Source organism: Sitophilus oryzae, unplaced genomic scaffold (genome assembly GCF_002938485.1).
Source record: "Sitophilus oryzae breed Bouriz unplaced genomic scaffold, Soryzae_2.0 scaffold_359_pilon_pilon, whole genome shotgun sequence".
Taxonomy (NCBI): Eukaryota; Metazoa; Arthropoda; class Insecta; order Coleoptera; family Curculionidae; genus Sitophilus; species Sitophilus oryzae.
In genome coordinates, this window is record NW_022146928.1 from 1,816,676 (window position 1) to 1,835,544 (window position 18,869).

General features: G+C 33.7%; 1 protein-coding gene across 3 annotated transcripts in view; it reads right to left on the reverse strand.

The window, feature by feature from the left end:
* The window catches only part of LOC115884993 (ATP-binding cassette sub-family D member), a 132,680-nt gene that overhangs the window by 10,970 nt on the left and 102,841 nt on the right, over positions 1-18,869 (reverse strand). For all 3 annotated transcript variants that reach the window (XM_030903732.1, XM_030903733.1, XM_030903731.1), the window contains 7 exons: positions 17,014-17,756; positions 9,370-9,509; positions 4,745-4,925; positions 2,798-3,048; positions 2,506-2,739; positions 2,294-2,452; positions 2,086-2,214 (listed from right to left, as the gene is read on the reverse strand). In XM_030903732.1, the coding sequence (XP_030759592.1) occupies positions 2,086-2,214; positions 2,294-2,452; positions 2,506-2,739; positions 2,798-3,048; positions 4,745-4,925; positions 9,370-9,509; positions 17,014-17,579 (1,660 nt within the window). In that variant the 5' untranslated portion in view covers positions 17,580-17,756. The remainder of the gene's footprint in view (positions 1-2,085; positions 2,215-2,293; positions 2,453-2,505; positions 2,740-2,797; positions 3,049-4,744; positions 4,926-9,369; positions 9,510-17,013; positions 17,757-18,869) is intronic.

An 18,869-nucleotide genomic window follows, 5' to 3' on the forward strand; every position in this document is an offset into this window, starting at 1 on the left:
AATCGGTCCAACATGTTAATTGATGAATAGATATGTAATAGGTATATGTGTTATACAAATCATTTTGATATAGTTATATAACATTTACAATTTTTTTCGATTTATTAAAGGTATTTAAACGTTACAAGAGTAAGTGTAACATTTCATTTAACGAATAGATATAGGGTATATATGTTATAGAAATATTTTTATAGTTTTCTAGGACACATTTTTATAACTTTTATAGTTATTTTTCGATTTATTGTAAAGTTTCAAAAAAGTTGATTTTTTGATTTAAATCACACGATTAAAATTAAAAAAATCACTTGATTTAAATCACGATTTAAATCATGATTTAAATCATTTGATTTAAATCATGCCAACCCTGCTGTTATGTATGGAAACGGTTGATTATTAGGTAAAATATAGGAGGTACCGCAAAAAGTTAAATATAAAAGTTATAGGGTTTATAAATATCTATTAGCAGGTAATAAATTTAAGTATATAGGGTCGGTCATAAAGTCGTGGCTCATCAAAGTTTCATTTTTTAAATAGAACCCCCTGTATATTATTGCATATTTCGGTTCTTCCTTCAACTCTAAGCAAAAATCGAAATACAAACAATATACCTCAAACCAACCGTTTCCGAGTTATTGACTTTTGAAAATATCACTTAAAAAATTTGATTTAATTAATCTCGATATGTTCAGTCTCATTTAACGATGCCATTCTGCTGAAACTGTGATACTTAATAATATTTGACATTAGTTCTCAAATTAGCATTTATAGATGTACAAAATGAGAGTATATCAAGTCTGGAAATTACAAAATTTTCGTTTAACATTTCAATTCTTCAATTTATGTACATTGTGTATTACGATTATTGCTTAAAATTGAAGGAACAATTGAAATTGCAATAATATACAGGGGGTTTCAATAAAAAAATAAAATTTGTTGTGACACAACTTTATGACCAACCCTGTATACTTAAATTTACTAGTAGCTAATAGCAATTTAAAAACCCATTACAACAGTATCACAGTTTCGGTAGAATGGCATCATTAAATCAAACCAAACATATCGAAATTAATTAAATTGAATTGTTTAAGTGATATTTTCAAAAGTCAATAACTCCGAAACGGTTGGTTTGAAGTACATTATGTGTATTTCGATTTTTGCTTAGAATTGAAGGAAGAATTGAAATATGTAATAATATACAGGGGGTTGCATTTAAAAAATGAAACTTTGATGTGCGACGACTTTGTGAATGAACCTGTATACTTAAATTTATTACTCGCTAATAGATATTTAAAAATCCCATAACTTTTGCATTTAACTTTTTGCGGTACCTCCTATATTTTACCTAATAATCGACCGTTTCCATACATAAAAGCGACCCTGTATATAAAAAATATGTATATTTGATATAAATTAACCTAACCTAACTGGGCTGATTAACTAGAATTTAAATTTCCCGCTGGGAATTTAGGTGCTAGCTCTGCTGTAAAAAATGTCCAGTTGCTACATTTATTTATTTATTTCCTGACGTTGTCATTCGTTTGGCACTTTAGTTTTGTATTACAAGTTTTTGGTTTAAATAAATAGTGTTGTGATAATTTAAGCTTAAAAATGTTTACTAGCAGACTTTGCAGTCAAACATTGTCCTTTTTAGACCCTCTTTTAGTGCGAAGTATACAAAGTAGCTTTATAGCCGCCAAAAACTTAACGTTATTAGAATATGTTGAACTTTATTAGTAACTTTATTAGAATATGTTGAACGGCAAAGCGGTAGTAATGGCCCTTTATGTTTCTTAAATGCTGTTAAGAAGGTGAGTTTTGTTGATGTAAATAATCACTGTTTATATATTTATAATTAATTTATTTTGGTTTCCTAAAAAATTTTGATTAAAAGAAAATATGTGAAAGTGGGCAACGCTGTGCCGGTCAAGCCTGATCACGTGACTAAAAGTATATTTGATATGAACTATATATGTATGAGGTTTTAAGAAAATTTTTATCTGTAAAAAATTTCTTAAAACCTGTAATCTTTCTTAAAATCTGTAAAAATTTTTATCTGTAAAAATTTTAGGTTGAGAAAATATTTACCAGTTATCAGTAAGTGTTGCCCAGGTTTTAAATGGAAACTTAAAGATGGACACACCACATCACAGTTAGGAGTAACTATTGGAACATCTTTTAAAATAATCTCATTATTAGTAGAAACTATCAATTTTCCTAAAATTAAAAACATCTTTTATTGCAACTTAACAAAAAACAAATTCGTTTATTCTATATTTATTACACTATATCAAACCTTTTGCTATTGGCTGATCTCCTCTAAACTCTACTTCAAAACTACCAGCTTTTTCTTTTTTTGCAACCACTGTTTTATGGTATATACCCTGACTAGCCTCTTCCAGAACAGCAAACATATTAGCAACACGAGCAGTATGCCCGGCTAACTCGACAATATCTGCAAATAATAATGTGAATATAAGTTATGTAAATACCTATTTATTGTTTCACCTTTGTAACTGCTCATTAATCGTTCCACAGCATTGGAACCAGTAACTAATAAATTTTTAGCAGTTGTAAAATAGTGAGTTCTTTCTGATATTGGATCTTGTACCGCCTCCAAATCGTCTGTTTCTAAATTACTATTTCCTTTGCTGGACCCAGAGGCTGGGAGGGCTAATTTCCGTTTGGTTTTCTTGGGAATTACCTGTGGTAAAAAGACTGGAAGAGAAACCACTATCATGCCTGAAAAACAAAATGAAAAACTAATCATTGAAAATATTTACTCTGAATTGAATATTACCGGTTCCTGACCAAACATATTTCATTAAAAATTGTTCTAGCATGACAAACCATAACTTAACGCCAAACATATGTTCTAAATGCTGAGTTAGGATTCTGTATGCGCTTTTTAGATGGCTTTGTTCAACTTTGTGACCACTATAAAAAGCAATTTCTTCGGCATTGGATACTATTCTTCCGTGGACATGTCGAAGATAACCTTTCTTTTCTGCTTCTTGAGCTACTAAGTGACCAAATCTAGGAGACACTAGCCTAGAAAAAAATATTTCTTAACTTCCTTTTACTACAACGCAACCGAAAAATTTAAAAATTATTGTTTAACAAAAATATTTGACATAAAATTTTTTTATTACTCTGTGAAAAATTTTATGTTGTATATAGTCTGTCTGGCAGCGAATGTCTGATTTTAGCATACGACATAAATCCGAGAGAATAACAGAAAAAACATTTTTTTGCATTAAAATGATGGATAACTGCCACTGTCATATATTCTTTCGCATACTTTGACTATCCAATTCGTTGTTTAAGAAAAATGTAAAAGTTCTAGTTCTAGTTTATATACAAATTAATTGGGAAGCTTATTTTTCTACTAATATTTAATACATCCCTATTTTTCTATTGCATTTTTTATGACAAATTGGTGGCAACACCGTGAGGGCTGCGCCACAGCTCGAAGACCGTGGCCAGAGTGGTAGATAGCAAAAAGGCAAAACAACTATTAGAGCACAAAAAGAACCTAGTACGCATAATTGTAGGTGTCATCACTGAAAACTGCCCCACAGGGGTATTTCCAACGAGGACTACTGCAGAGAATGCGGAGAGGAAGAAGAAACCATAGACAAGTCGCTTTAAAACTTTAGGGCAATGTTTTTTGGAGGGACTAGAGGAAGCAGAAGAAGCCAACGTCAGTGACATCGAGAACTTTGCGAAGGGCTGGAAGTGTTTTAACGCAAAGGAAGAATGAGAGGAAGGGTTGGTACAATAATACAGGGGTATAATGGACACAAGGCCTCCGAGTGAGGGATCAAACAGGATCCTAAACCCCAAAAACCTAACCTAACCTTCAGGCCATATTATAAACTTTGTATAGCGTCGATATCGTTTTGACTAACATCTTTGATGACGATCCAACAGAAAATAGCAAAATTCTACTACAAAATACAAGTTCTAGTATATTTTGAAAAAAATAATTATTAACTGTGTACAAATCATTTTATAAACTTCAATCGTCAGGTACATACATATAATCGAAAACTTGTTTCTCCCATGTTCTATTGGTTAAATGAATTTATATTTATTTCGATGAATATATCCTGTTGATATGATTTTAATTGAAATCTTCGGTGTTTCCAACAGAAAATTGAAAAAATCTACTAAAAAATAAGTTTACTAAAAAATATACGCACGAGACATAAAATCCATGACTTTTAGTATGACACTTATTCTGTGTAATTAAAATTGGCAGATCGAATCTGACGACAGATAAGAATCAAATATATCACACCTGGCGTATTAATTGCACTGCTATAAAGTTAATTAATATAAGCTGAATATCGTCCAAATAATTTAAACATTCTTGTTTAAATTTTTAAGGAATAATATTAAGTATAAAATAATATAAAGAAGTACTTCAAAAATTCACAGCTTGAATACATTTCCGAATACAATATCTACTAATAGTATACATGGCTATATTTCTCCAAGGTTAGATAGAACACAAATTAGCTATAATTAACTATTTAGCTTAAATTAGCTATAATGTTATATTTATCCGTATATTATTACATACCGTATGATCGAATAAAAACGGCGTCCAGTTGGCTGGGAAATGACGATCGATGACATTTCCCATATAAATTTACATATAAAATGACAGCGATCTTCATTTCATAGCCATCGCTGACGCCGTTTTTATTCGATCATACGGTACTTATATTAACTATATTACCTTAAAACAAGAGCAGATATCACGACAACTCCACTAATAATAGTTGGGCCTATCAACAGATTGGAAGTCCTGGCTTTAACCAAATTAGCCAAAGCAATAGCCATTAGTAATATGTCGAAACAAGGTTTGGTTATTTGTCCGTACAGGTGAGAAACTGTACTGGCTACAGTTTCTATATCATCTGGAATAACCAAAACAAAATATTTATGAATTAAAAAAATACTTCACCAGTCGACAGCTAAATATAACATTTTAGTTACAGCGCTTTCGGATGCAGCGGAGCGTCCGCGTGTTTTTTCAAGATAGCCGTCGGACGAAATCATCCGGACGGAGCATATGCGACCCATGTGAAATTGTTCATATAAACTCATGGTATTTGCTCGAAGTCGCGGACGGTCCGCTCCATCTGAAAGCGCTATTAAGCATTTTCAGTGCCCTCCAATCAACTCACAACAGTTGCTTAATTTATTTTATAGCATTTCAACTGGTGATAAAAAAGATTCAACCAGAACGGTAGAATCACAGACAAATAATTAGACAAACATTGATATACAAAACGAAGGTACACAAAACATACAAATAGAAAAATGCTAGGTTGTATAACTAACCTAACCTAACCTAACTACCGTGAGTATAATAATTGCCTAGTAAGACCTCTCAAATAGAGCCGTTTGGATTTGACAATAAACTGTAGGCATACTTGTGACTACTGATGACACACATCACAAGTTCATGTAAGAGTTCGCCAACGCTCTGTATAGAGGATGGCACTAAAAGAAGAAGAAAATCTGATGAAAAGAAACAAAATCCTTCTACGAACCACCATTCAATATTTTTTAATTAATTGCTCTCTATAAAAAAAAGAATTTTAGGTTCAAAATATAGTTCGTCAAAATTCACATTAAAAACAATAACATATTATACAGGGTGGTCCGAACTGTATTCCGGAAACTTCGGCAATATATTGTGCAGATAAAAATAAGTAAAAAAAATCATATAAATGTATGTCCTAAAATGCTTAGTTTCGGAGATACAGGGTGTAGAAATTTAATTTTTATTTCGATTTTTTCCAATTAATTTCTGAACCAACGCCAATATTTCGATGAAAATTGGCTGTTTTTGACATGAGAAACTTGATTTTCATGTCATTATGACTCCTACTTGTAGAGGGCGCCACCTGCATATTTTTTAACTGATTTGAAGAGTAATAACTTTTCGTCCGCACCTGTATAAAATTACTAAGTAAAAAAATATACATTTACGACGTTTTTTACGTGAAAAAGGTCTCTTGGTGAAAATCGCTATGAGTAATGGTTTTCGAGATATTTGGAATCGAAATTATCAATACCTGTCATCATTGACATAAATTAAACATGTTGACTAAATAGTTATTAGACTGAAATCATAAATTTGAAGTGCTTTTGTGCCAAAAGTTCAACAGAAACTGTTTTATCATCATTTTTTGCAGAAAAATTTATGATTAATTTAAAAAAATAAAAATTTCCCAAATTTATTATTTTCAGTGAAATAACTATCTACTCAACGTGTTTATTTTTCGTCAATAATGAAATGTTCTATTTCCATTCTAAATATCTTGAGAACGGTTGCTCGTAGCGATTTTTACCAAGAGACATTTTTTACGTAAAAAATCACAGAGATGTATATTTTTTCGCTCGGTAGTTTTATACAGGTACGGATAAAAAGTTCGTACGCTTCAAAACAGTTAAAACACATCTAGGTAGCGACCTCTACTAGTAGGAGTCATATTGACACCGAAATCAAATTTATCATGTCAAAAAACTCCCAGACACGAATTTTCATCCAAATATTGGGGTTACTTCAGAAATTATTTGGAAAAAATCGAAATAAAAATGAAACTTCTACACCTTGTATCTCCGAAATTAACCATTTTAGAACATACATTTATAAGAACTTTTTTACTTATTTTTATCTGCAGAATATGTTGCCGAAGTTTCCGGAATACAATTCGGGTCACCCTGTATATAATTATATAAACAAAAAACAATATATAGGATGTCCCGTCTAAAAAAAAAGTATCACGCAAGGCGTTTTCTTTCATGAGCTTTTCTGTGACTGAAAAGCCCGATCGTGATGTTATTTGCCTACCGCACTCCGGACATTTAAAAATCTCATTGCTTTGTTACCTCTTTACTTTTTGGTTGTCGCTGTTAACTGAGTTTACAATTTTTCTCCATTGAGTTCTATTGTGAACTGCTTCTTCCCAATGATTCTGCATGTTAATCCCCTTTAAGTTTTCGTGGAAAATGTCCTTGTACCTTTTGAGTTGTCCACCCGGCCTCCTCTTACCGTGTACAAGCTCACCGTAAAGCAGAGATTTTGGTATGCGGGTTTCTTGCATTCTGCACACGTGACCAGCCCATCTTAAGCGGGATTTTGTAACCATGACTTAAATACTCTCGCAGTTAGCTTTTTCAAGGACCGATACGTTTGAGATATGATGGAACAACCGGATTCTTAAGAGTTGTCTGAGGTGTCTCTGTTGCAACTTGTTTAATGCCTTCATGTGTCGGCGGTACGGCACCCAGGTTTCGCTCCCATATAACATGGTGGGGATTATAATTGCTCGGTACACTGCTAGTTTCGTTTTTGTACTCAAGTCATGATTGTAGAAAACCCTGTCTTTTAATTTCCAGAATGCCCTTGAGGCACTGCTAATCCGGCGCTGAATTTCAGAGTCGATATTTGCCTTTTCCGAAATCAAACTGCCGAGGTAATTAAATTCCGGTACATATTCCAATAGTTCATCTCCGATTTTTACAGCATTGTTATGATCTTCCGGGGGAGTGCACATGATTTTGGTCTTGTCGATGTTTAGCTTAAGGCCCAAAGCCTCGTATGCCCAGGTATATGTGTTCAACATTTCTTGTAATTGTTGTAACGTGTTTGCAACTAGAGCGCAGTCATCAGCGTATTGAAGTTCTGTGATGAATTTCGTACGTGTTTTTGCCCTCAGTCTTTTTATGTTGAATAGACCACCGTTATATCTGTATCTAATGCCCAATCCCCTCTCCTGCAGTTTGCTGTCCACTATAATGGAGAGCGCTGCCATGAATATGTTGAATAAGAGAGGCGCTAAGACACATCCCTGCCTAACTCCTGTATTAGTCAGGAAGGGATCGCTCAGTGATCCATGATGTGACACTCTTGACTGGTTGTTGTTATGGACGCTTTTACACACTGTAAGAAATTTGTTGGGTACACCGAACTTTTTCATAATTGCCCAAAGTGCATCTCTGTTCACAGAGTCGAAGGCTTTTGTTAGATCGATGAATGCAACATAAAGTTTAGCTGCTGCTCTTTTACTTTTTCCTGTAATTGGCGGATGGAAAATATGGAATCGACGGTGCCACGATTGGTGCGAAAACCCGTTTGCGATTCTGGAAGGATTTTTTTTTATATGTGGGTGAAGGCGATTTGACATAATTTTTGTAAGAATTTTTCCTCCGATAGCCAATAGTGAAATTCAACGGTAATTTCCGCAGTCTGATGCACTTCCTTTGTTCTTAAATATATTCACTATATTCGCGTTGCAAAAGTCCTGAGGTACCTCTCCGCTTTCCCATATGACATCGAAGAGAGCCTTAAGATGACCAATAAGTTCTTTACTTGCACACTTATAGATTTCCGCCGGGATCGCGTCACAGCCAGTAGTGAACACGCTGTTCCAGAGAGTTGGTTTGGTTTGATTTTGGCAAAAGATATATTAAAGAGCCAGCTTTCTTAAGTCTTATATGGCAGAATAGGATTTATTAAGATGGTAACTTGGAAAAAAGTGTTGGAGAGCTAATTATTGTTTTGATTGGCTCATTTGACGCGAAAGAGAAGTTTTCTAGGTTTCCATGGTTGCTCGACCGCAGGTGCCGCTCAATGCATTAAATTGACGTTCGATCATCCATTCACATGGAAAACATCATTCAAAATTTAAAAAATCAACAAAAGTTGCATCAGTATTGCAGGGCATCAAATTTATATATAAAATTATAATACTGTATGATCGAAATAAAAAAACGGCGTCAGCGATGGCTATAAAATGAAAATCGCTGTCATTTTATATGTAAAATTATATGGGAAATGGCATCGATCGTCATCTTCGAGCCAACTGGACGCCATTTTTTTGATCAGACGGCAGTAATAAAAATAACAATATAAAATTTACAATTTTGCATTTTCAGCAAAGTGAATAAATATCACCATTTTTCGATTTTAGCCATTTGTGTATTTGTGAAATATTTGCGAAAACGCGACGTTTCGGGAACTATAAGCAAAAATCTTAAAGTCAGCTTTTTCGGCGCTTTTTTCCAGGCGATCCCTCTAATTTGATTGGCCTAAAAGGAATCAGGTACTAATATTTAAAAATGCAGTTAACGCCAAGAGGAGCAAATTCTTACATTAAGAACAGTTAAGGCAATTAATAACATTTTGTCATAATTTTGAATTATAAGGTGAGTTTATATGCATCCGTAATGCGTCGTCCGTTGTTCCGTCACTTGAATCATAATTAAGTTGCATAAAATCAACGACGCATTACGGATGCATGTAAACCTACCTTTATGCCTATTTTTAGGAAGACAGAAAATAGATACCTGTCAATCTCTGAGCACAGTTGTCTAATCTTCCATCTAGAACGGTCACCCGATAGTAACTTTGTGATTTAAAATATAGTTTATAGGAATGTTCAACTAATCTTGTTCGGAAACTCAGTGCTATTCTGCTCTCTAAATACCTGGAACAAAAAAAAGTATGTTTTAAAATGTTATATACAAAAAAATACTCAAATAATGGCTCTTTTTATACGATTCACTATATTTTAAAAACGAAAATCTAAATGAAAAACATACAAGTTCATTACAAATGTGCGGTCACGTTATTTAAATAAATGGAACAACAGAAATATAATAATTATTTCCTTATTATTTCAAAGTTTCAACAATTATTATTAGTCTATTGGAAAATAATTTTAACTATTTAACGAAACCAAAATATTCCAAATAATTAAAATTCCGACAGGAAATGTCAAAGTACTATGCAAGATTGCCTTTCGCATTTACAAATTTACACTTATTTTTTTTAAATGCTACTTCCATCTGAATATAAATTTAACAATATCTACCTCAAGGATTAATGTAGAATTTTAAAGAGCTAAATAAATCTTTAAAAGTACTTTATTTTCTAAAAGCTCTAAAATATATCCATCTCATACAACTATTATACATATGTTTATCCAGTGAAACCATAATACCATACGATTGAGAAAAATGACATCAAGGATGGCTTTGAAATAAAAATTGGTGTCATTTTGCATCTAAAATTATATGGGGAATAAGGAGGAAGTCAAATATCTAAGAATAACCCTGGACAGTAAAGTTCTATGGAACATACATATTAAGAACATTACCAGCAAAGCCACAAGAGTTCTCATGTTATGCAGGGAAATAGATATGCTGGAGGGAAATAGATATGCTGGAGGGAAATAGATGGGGCTGCACCCCTAACATTTTACGCTGGAAGTATATCATCATAATACGACCCATGATTACTTATGGAGCAGTTCCGTGGTACACAAAACTAAAGCAACCTGCGGCTGGCTAAACCTGTGCAAAGTCCAGAAAGTGGCATGCAGTTTTACAGGTCATTCTAGACTTAACACCACCGCACATTATCATCGGTAGATATGCCAACGCGACAGTGATTAGAATGGTCACTGGCGGAATCAGTACTGGGAGAATTGTCAGCTCAGGAGCTTGGAACAAAAGAAAATACCACTCCTCCAACTCCCAGTGGATGACTTTTTTGGTTGTTTCTATAGGGTATGTAGGAAACCGTAAGAGATATTCAAATTTTGGTACTGCAGTTTCGGGTTCTTTTTTTGAAAAAATAACAATGGCGCAAACGAATCGCGGCTATCTTGATCCGTTTCGAAGCTACAGGGGGAATCTCAATTTTGTACTTTTTGAAGATGTTCGATAGTTTGTTTATTTCAGCAACCAAGAAAAAATTAATTATATATTCTAAAGGCACTTTTCTGTATAGCAGCGGCGTAGTCCGACTTTTTTCGAAAAAAAATATTTTTTTTTGATATGATACTTATGTTTTTTTAAATAGAACCCCCTGTATATTTTTAAATTTCCTGATTCAGCTTGGCATGGGTTTTTCGAAAATATATAACACTCTATATTTATTTTCGCTATTAACCTCAACATTTCAAATTTTTCTTAAAATATCCAGTTAGTAGTAGGCCGCGCCGAGTAACAAAGTAAACGGTTGTCATGTGTTTCTCCAAGTTGTATAGCTCTAAGTAGTATTGAGCAATAAAAAGAATTGAAAGAGATAAACGTTTGCTAGGCAGTTAATAGACCATACCATAACTTGATATATTGATGCTTCCAAAACCAATGCAGGAACAGGGAGTGTCTGGGTCAAGAACTAAATACTCCGAACCAATGGGCACCTACCCGAGTATCCTACAGGCAAAAATCTACACTACCGAAAGATGCGTAACTTTAGATTAGATGGGAACTTTCGGAAACAAGAAATAGATATCTTATCTTATCTTATGACACTACGATGATCTTTGATGCAATGAATGCAGAATTAATGAGAGTTAAAATTAAAAGAACATGTGATATATTGGTAGAATATTTTTCGTCAATGGGTTTATCTATGAATAAATCTAAAACGCAGTGTGTAGCTTTTGGTAACAGAGCAGATAATGCGTTTACACTTCAATATAAAAATGATGAAATTATTACAACTAAGAACGTTTCTCTGCTTGGTGTTGTCAGTGACAGCAGATTGGATTGGAAAGCGCACGTAGATGGTGTTGCAAAGGGGGTATCAAGACACGGCTTTGCTTTGAGGATTGTCTTGGAGAATGTGGACGAAGAAGCTGCATTGACAGCTTATTATGCTTTTGTGCAATCTAAAATGAGATATGGCTTGGTAATTTGGGGAAATTGTACTGATATAGGTAGAATCTTTCTGCTACAAAAAAAGATGTATTCGTAATATATTTAGGATGAGCCATTTAGAAAGTTGCAAGAGTGTTTTTGTAGAGAAGGGTATATTGACGCTGACAGGCATGTATGTTTACGATGCCTATATGTTTGTGATCGGTAATAGAGATCTCTTTGCAGGCTTTGTTAGTGATCACAGGTATGATACCAGAAATAGACATAATCTTATACCTGGGAAATGCAATTTTACTTATATACAAAAGAATGCTGAGTATTCGATTATAAAAATATTTAATAGTTTCCCCGAAGAGTTGCAGGCCATGTCTCATGGAAAGATAAGAACTGTACTAAAAGATTATTTAATCAAAAAGGCATACTATAGTTTGGCCGATTTTTTTTCCGATTCCCATATCTCACTTTTTAGTGAGCATGTTTATTGTTTGTAAAAATTGTAATGTAGTGTGGACTTTTGAGTTAGTTGCAACTACTGTAGTATAGTATATACTATAAAATATATAGTACGGTTGGAAGGACTATTATTTAAAATGAACAATGATTTTCGAAACATACATTTTATATTTTTATGTTGTCGAGTGTTATTCTAGTTTTATTCTTATTTAAGTGTATCTATGTGTGTTTTATATTAAGTCTTAAGTTTTGTTTTTTTGCTATTTTTACAATGTTCCATGCCTGCGGGCTCTTGTAACTTTTGTTAATCGGAAAAAATAAATGAATATCTATCTATCTACCTATCTATCTATCTGATAGTAAAGCAACGTTAAAAGTGATCAACTAACCATCAATTAATTCGAAGTTGGTCCAACTGATTGCAAAGAAAACAAGTCCTCCTACTCTGGGCGCCAGCTCACCAAGGGATAGAAGGTAATGAGAAATCATTCATTTTCAGGGCTTACGACCGAGAAAAATCAAGGATTTTCCTGGTAAGTAAGAACAATCTTCGGATTGTCACGGGGTTTTTAACAGGACACTGTCTCCTTAATGAACACCTCAGTAGACTGAAGCTAAGAAAAAAACGGCAGATGTAGATTCTGTCGGGATGATGGGAAAACACCAGAGCATTACCTGCAACATTTACGTCACCATCATTAAGTGCGCCAAGACGACAACCATTCGTGCTCTAAATTTAGGTACGACTGATATCGGAGATGGAGAACTACCCTCTGTAAAATCGTCTCAAATACTGGCTTTTGAAGGGGCTGTATGAAGAGTTATAACTCAAGGAATGGGGGGAGGCACAATAGATCTGTCAGATCGCGGTGATTAACCCCCCTCCCACTCATGCTACATTCTACATGTGGAATGTAAAAAAGGCAAATATCAGTAAGCGCAAATAAGAAAGATTTGTAATATCAGGAACACTAAGGATTTGTAATATCAGGAAAAATGTAACAGTAACAATATAAAGATTTAATCAAATATCAATGCTAAATTATTTTAAAATACTTAAAATGTAAATGTTAAATTGAAGAAATTTACCGATAGATATTAGCATTGATAATTATGAATTTAAATTGCTAATCTAAAATTAGAAACAGCTGGAGATGTAACAACAGTAGGTAATGGAAAAATACCTTAATGTGTATTGCTATTGTTTATGAAATTTCAAGGTTTAAATTACACAAAAACTCACTGAAAGTAGTTTTCAGGCCAAAGACATTCGTTTAAAAATACAATGTATGAAAGTCATTTTTTAAATCGTTATTATTTGTATGATGGTTGAATCAGAGTTAATAAGTTAATAAATTGGTGTCATTTTGCATGTAATAAGATAATAAAATAAAGATAATCCCCTAAAATAGATCGAACAGTGAAGATTATTCTATTATAAGAGTGGTCCGAATTGTATTCCGGAAACTCCAGCAGCATATTCTGCAGATAAATAATATAAGTTCAAAAGTTCGTATAAATGTATGTCCAAAAATGCTTAGTTTTGGAGATACAGGGTGTAGAAATTTCATTTTTATTTCGATTTTTTCCAAATAATTTCTGAAGTAAGGTCAATATTTTGATGAAAATTGTTGTCTGGGAGTTTTTTGATATGAGAAATTTAATTTTGATGTCAATATGACGCTTATTTGTATGGGGCGCCACCTACATGTGTTTTAACTGTTTCGAAAGGTAATAACTTTTCGTACGTACCTGTATAAAACTACTGATTGAAAAAATATACATTTCCGTGACTTTTTACTTAAAAAAGGTCTCTTGGGAAATATCGCTACGAGTAATGGTACTCGAGATATTTGGAATCAAAATTATCAATACCTGTCACCATTGACATAAATTAAACATGTTGACTAAATAGTTATTAGAGTGAAACCATAAATTTTAAATGTTTTTGATGGAAAATTGAAAATTTGAAAAGTTCAACAGAAACTGTTGTATCATCATTTCTTCGCAGAAAAATTTATTATTAATTTAAAAAAATCAAAATTTCAGTCAAATAACTATCTACTCAGCGTGTTTATTTTTTGTCAATAATGACATGTATTGACTATTTCTATTCTAAATATATTGGGAACGGTTATCGTAGCGAGTTTTACCAAGAGATATCTTTTACGTAAAAAATGCCGTAAATGTATATTTTTTTACTTAATAGTTTTATACAGGTACGGACGAAAAGTTATTACTCTTCAAAATAGTTGAAACACACGTAGGTGGTGCCCTCTACAAATGGGAGTCATATTGACATCAAAATCAAATTTTTCATGTCAAAAAATTATCAGACTCAAATTTTCATCCAAATATTGACGTTACTTCAGAAATTATTTCGAAAAAATCGGAATAAAAATGAAACTTCTACACCCTGTATTTCCGAAACTAAGCATTTTAGGACCTACATTTATACGAACTTTTTTACCTATTTTTATCTGCAGAATATGCTGCTGAAGTTTCCGGTATACAGTTCGGACAATCCTGTATATTTCATACTGTCCGGTTTATTGTTTCTTATATTAGCAATTTGCCACTGGATTTTTTTTTATTTGTTAATAGCACCTTCTCGAGCACATTACTACAGTGACATTACATTATCGGAGCCCATTATAAGCCAAAACAAAAAATTCTTTCGATTATAATCCTAAGAACAGTGAAATAAAATATCCTTTACCTGGGGTAAATACTCAAAAAAAAATTCCTCAAACACATCCTAGTATATAGTTTATTTTGGCACTTATACAAAATTCCTAAGTTTTTTTATTATAGCTGTATTCTTTTTATCTACAGGAAATCTTAGTATATCTCATTACTAAGATATAGTAAGATAAGACAAATTGAGATCAGTAAAGATGAATAAAAAGTAAAAAGAACAAAGTAAAGTAAAGATTTCAGTTAACGTCTCCTTTTTGCTGCCAGGGCTAATCTGGACGGGGCCTACTTTGTTTACGCGGAATCAGAACCGCGGTCCTCGGCCATATCATGGTCAATGGCCTACCGACTTGGCAAGTGTCTAAATCGACTCTTACTCACGAGATATCCGATCTCATCCGGCCTCGAACCGGCGTGAAAGAGCAGTGTGTGTCAATAAATTTTACATTTTTGCCTTTTTTTGGATAACAGCACGATACAGAGTTTCGAACCGGTCACCCGTCCATCCACTAGTATCGCCTTACGTCGCTTAACTTCGGTGTTCTAATGGGAACCGGTGATTCGACGTAGCTAGGCCGTTGCCCTGTAAAAAGAAGAGTTCGATAATTGAAACTCTCAAATAGAAGAAATCGCAAGTCGCAGCAAAATCGTAAATCGCAACTATAGTAATATTAGTTGCCTAAATTGAAACTCGCAAATAGAAGAAATCGCAGTCTCAGTTTCCTATGAGAGCCAATCGCAGGTTGCGATCGCGATTTTAAAATCGCTGCGATTGAATCGCAGTTTGCGATTTGTTGCTTATCTCTAGTTGTAACTAAGAAAAAAAATAAAAGTTTTGAAAAATGTCTCATTTTTACACCACTTGACCCTAAAGTTTAAATTTATTGAAAACGAAACGGGCAAAATCAATTATCTTTTACCGTCTCTGATATGCAAATTGCTAATTTAAGAAAGAATGTAACGGACAGTATGAAATAAATAATTTTACTATGCTGTTAAACTAACGATAGGAATACCGCCCGCATAATTACAGAAATTTATTTATTTGCTATTCTGAAACATCCAAAATTATACAATAGATTTGTATACAATTAAGGTATTCTATAATAACAGAAGTATTGAAACATCGTATATCCTCTACCCCTCAATATAGTATTGAGATTGCTCAATCCTTTTTATTGAAAAAGGATTAGAAGAGAGAAACGTCTGCTTATTAAAAGACCATACCATAACTTGGTATACTGATGTTTCCAAAAACAATGCGGGAACAGGGATCGGAGTACTTGGGTCGAGAACTAAATACTCCGAACCAATGGGCACCTACCCTAGCATCCTACAGGCAGAAATCTACGCTATCGAAAGATGCTTAGAACTATTGCGATGCGGAAACAAGAAATAGCCATCTTATCTGATAGTCAAGCAGCGTTAAAACCGATCAACTCAGTATCAATCAATTCGAAATTGGTCAAACAATGCATAGAGAAGGTGAATAAATTAGGCAAAGAAAACAAAGTCCTCCTACTCTGGGTGCCTGCTCACCAAGGGATAGAAGGCAATAAAAAAGCAAATGATCCAGCCAGAAAAGGAGCGAACACTCCACTAACTGGATCAGAACCGTTCTGCTTCCCAAGTGGTAACCAACTAAAAGCGGAACTCAAGAATTTGGAAGACTTCATCGGCCACATAGAATGGGAATCTTGCTACGGTCTACGACACTCGAAGAAGTTTCTGAGGGCTTACAACCAAGAAAAATCAAAGTTCTTCCTGGATTTGAGTAAGAACAATCTTCGGATTGTCACGGAGTTTTTAACAGGAGACTGTCTCCTCAATGGAACACCTCAGTAGATTGAAACTAAGAAAAAACGGCGAATGCAGATTCTGTGGGGAGAATGGGGAAACACCAAAACACCTCATCACTGAGTGCGCAGGGGCGACAACCAGTCGTACCACGATCTTTGGTACGATTTATATTGGAGATGGAGAACTACCCTCTGTTAAACCGTCCCAGATACTGGCTTTTGTCAAAGCCCTGGGACTGTATGATGAGTTATAACTCAAGAAAGGGTTACACAATAGATCTGTAAGGTTGCAGTGGTTAACCCCCCCTCCCACTCATTCTAAATTCTATATCCTCTAGCCGCTTACAACTTACAATTAAATATTTCTTACCTTATCATACTATTAATAAACGTCGCTGGAATAGCCACCGCGAACCACTTCATCAGCTGCTTAATAAAGTTGTGAGGGTCTTTCCGCACTATATATTTAACTATAGCGCCTTCCAAGTTCGCCACATAGATACTGAGGATAGTCCTTAAGAACAGGGATAACGTGTGGCCGCTTAAAAGGGCAGTTTCCGTGCAAAATGGACTGGGAATCATGATCCGAACCAATTTGATAAATTGCAAGATAAAAGCTAGATTAAAGTTAGGGATGTTTCTCAAATAGTTTCGCTTGGATATCACTGCTTTCGTCTTGGCATCTCCGTTTTGAATCATTCCATTCTTCGCAAGTCCCCGATTTTTACCACTAACGCTATTCGAAATGACTAGATTATTTTTCAAGCTGTCCGCTTCTTTGTTGGGTTTAAATAAATAATTTTCAAACGCAGGATAGCCTATTTTGTAGGCGTACGTTATTAAAGCTGCTCCGATCACAATTGTGGATATATTTGACTGGTTTTGATTGAACACTTCTTCTCCTTTCTGGAGAAATTTCGATATTACGGAAGGCATGATTCCTGATTATTCTAGGGTTAATAAATATACTGTGATGTTTCTTTTGTGATGTTTCGGTTATTCTTGACTATCTTAACAAGTCATGGGTGGCGATATTTCTCTATTTGTACCATCAAGACAAAGCCTTCCTGGATCTTGGAGCCTCATTGTGTATGGTGTTGAATGTTCAGTGGTCTGTAAAAGAAAAAAATACATAAATTAAAAATATAGAAAACATGGAAAGTTCAAAATAATTGTTAAATCTAATTACATTAATGAACGTATAATACGTGTAATATTGAAATAGTAGATTAGAAATTGATCTCAGATAGAAACACTGTATCTACTATACATATTTAATATACAGGGTAGTCCGAACTGTATTCCGGAAACTTCGAAAGCATATTCTGCAGATAAAAATAAGTAAAAAAGTTCATTAAATGTATGTTCGAAAATGTTTACTTTCGGAGATACAGGGTGTGGAAGTTTCATTTTTATTACGATTTTTTTCTAATAACTTCTGAAGTAACGTCAATATTTGGATTAAAATTGGTGTCTGGGAGTTTTTTGACATGAGAAATTTGATATTGATGTCAAAATATCTCGTATTTGTAGGTAGCGCCACCTACATGTGTTTTAACTCTTTTAAAGAGTAATAACTTTTCGTCCGTACCTGTATAAATCTACTGAGTGAAAAATATATATTTCCGTGACTTTCTACGTAAAAAATGTCTCTTAGTAAAAATCGCTGCGAGCAACTGTTCTGAAGATATTTAAAACGGAAATAGTCAATACATGTCATAATTGACCAAAAATAAACACGTTGAGTAGATAGTTATTTAACAGAAAAAATAAATTTGGGAAATTTTTATTTTTTTATATTAATCATAAATTTTACTGCGAAAAAATGATGATAAAACAGTTTCTGTTGAACTTTTGGCACAAAAACATTTAAAATTTATGATTTGAGTCTAATAACTTTTTAGTCAACATGACAGGTATTGATAACTTCGATTCGTAGCGACTCGTAGCGATTTTTACCAAGAGACTTTTTTTACGTAGAAAATGTCGCAAATAAATGTATATTTTTTACTAGGAAGTTTAATACAGGTACCGACGAAAAGTTATTAATGTTCAAACAAGTTAGAAAATATGTAGGTGGCGTCCTCTATAAGTAGGAGTCATATTGACATCAAAGTCATACATTTATACGAACTTTTTTACTTATTTTTATCTGCAGAATATGCTGCCGAAGTTTCCGGAATACAGTTCAGACCACCCTGTATAAAATACAAATATTGCCATGGA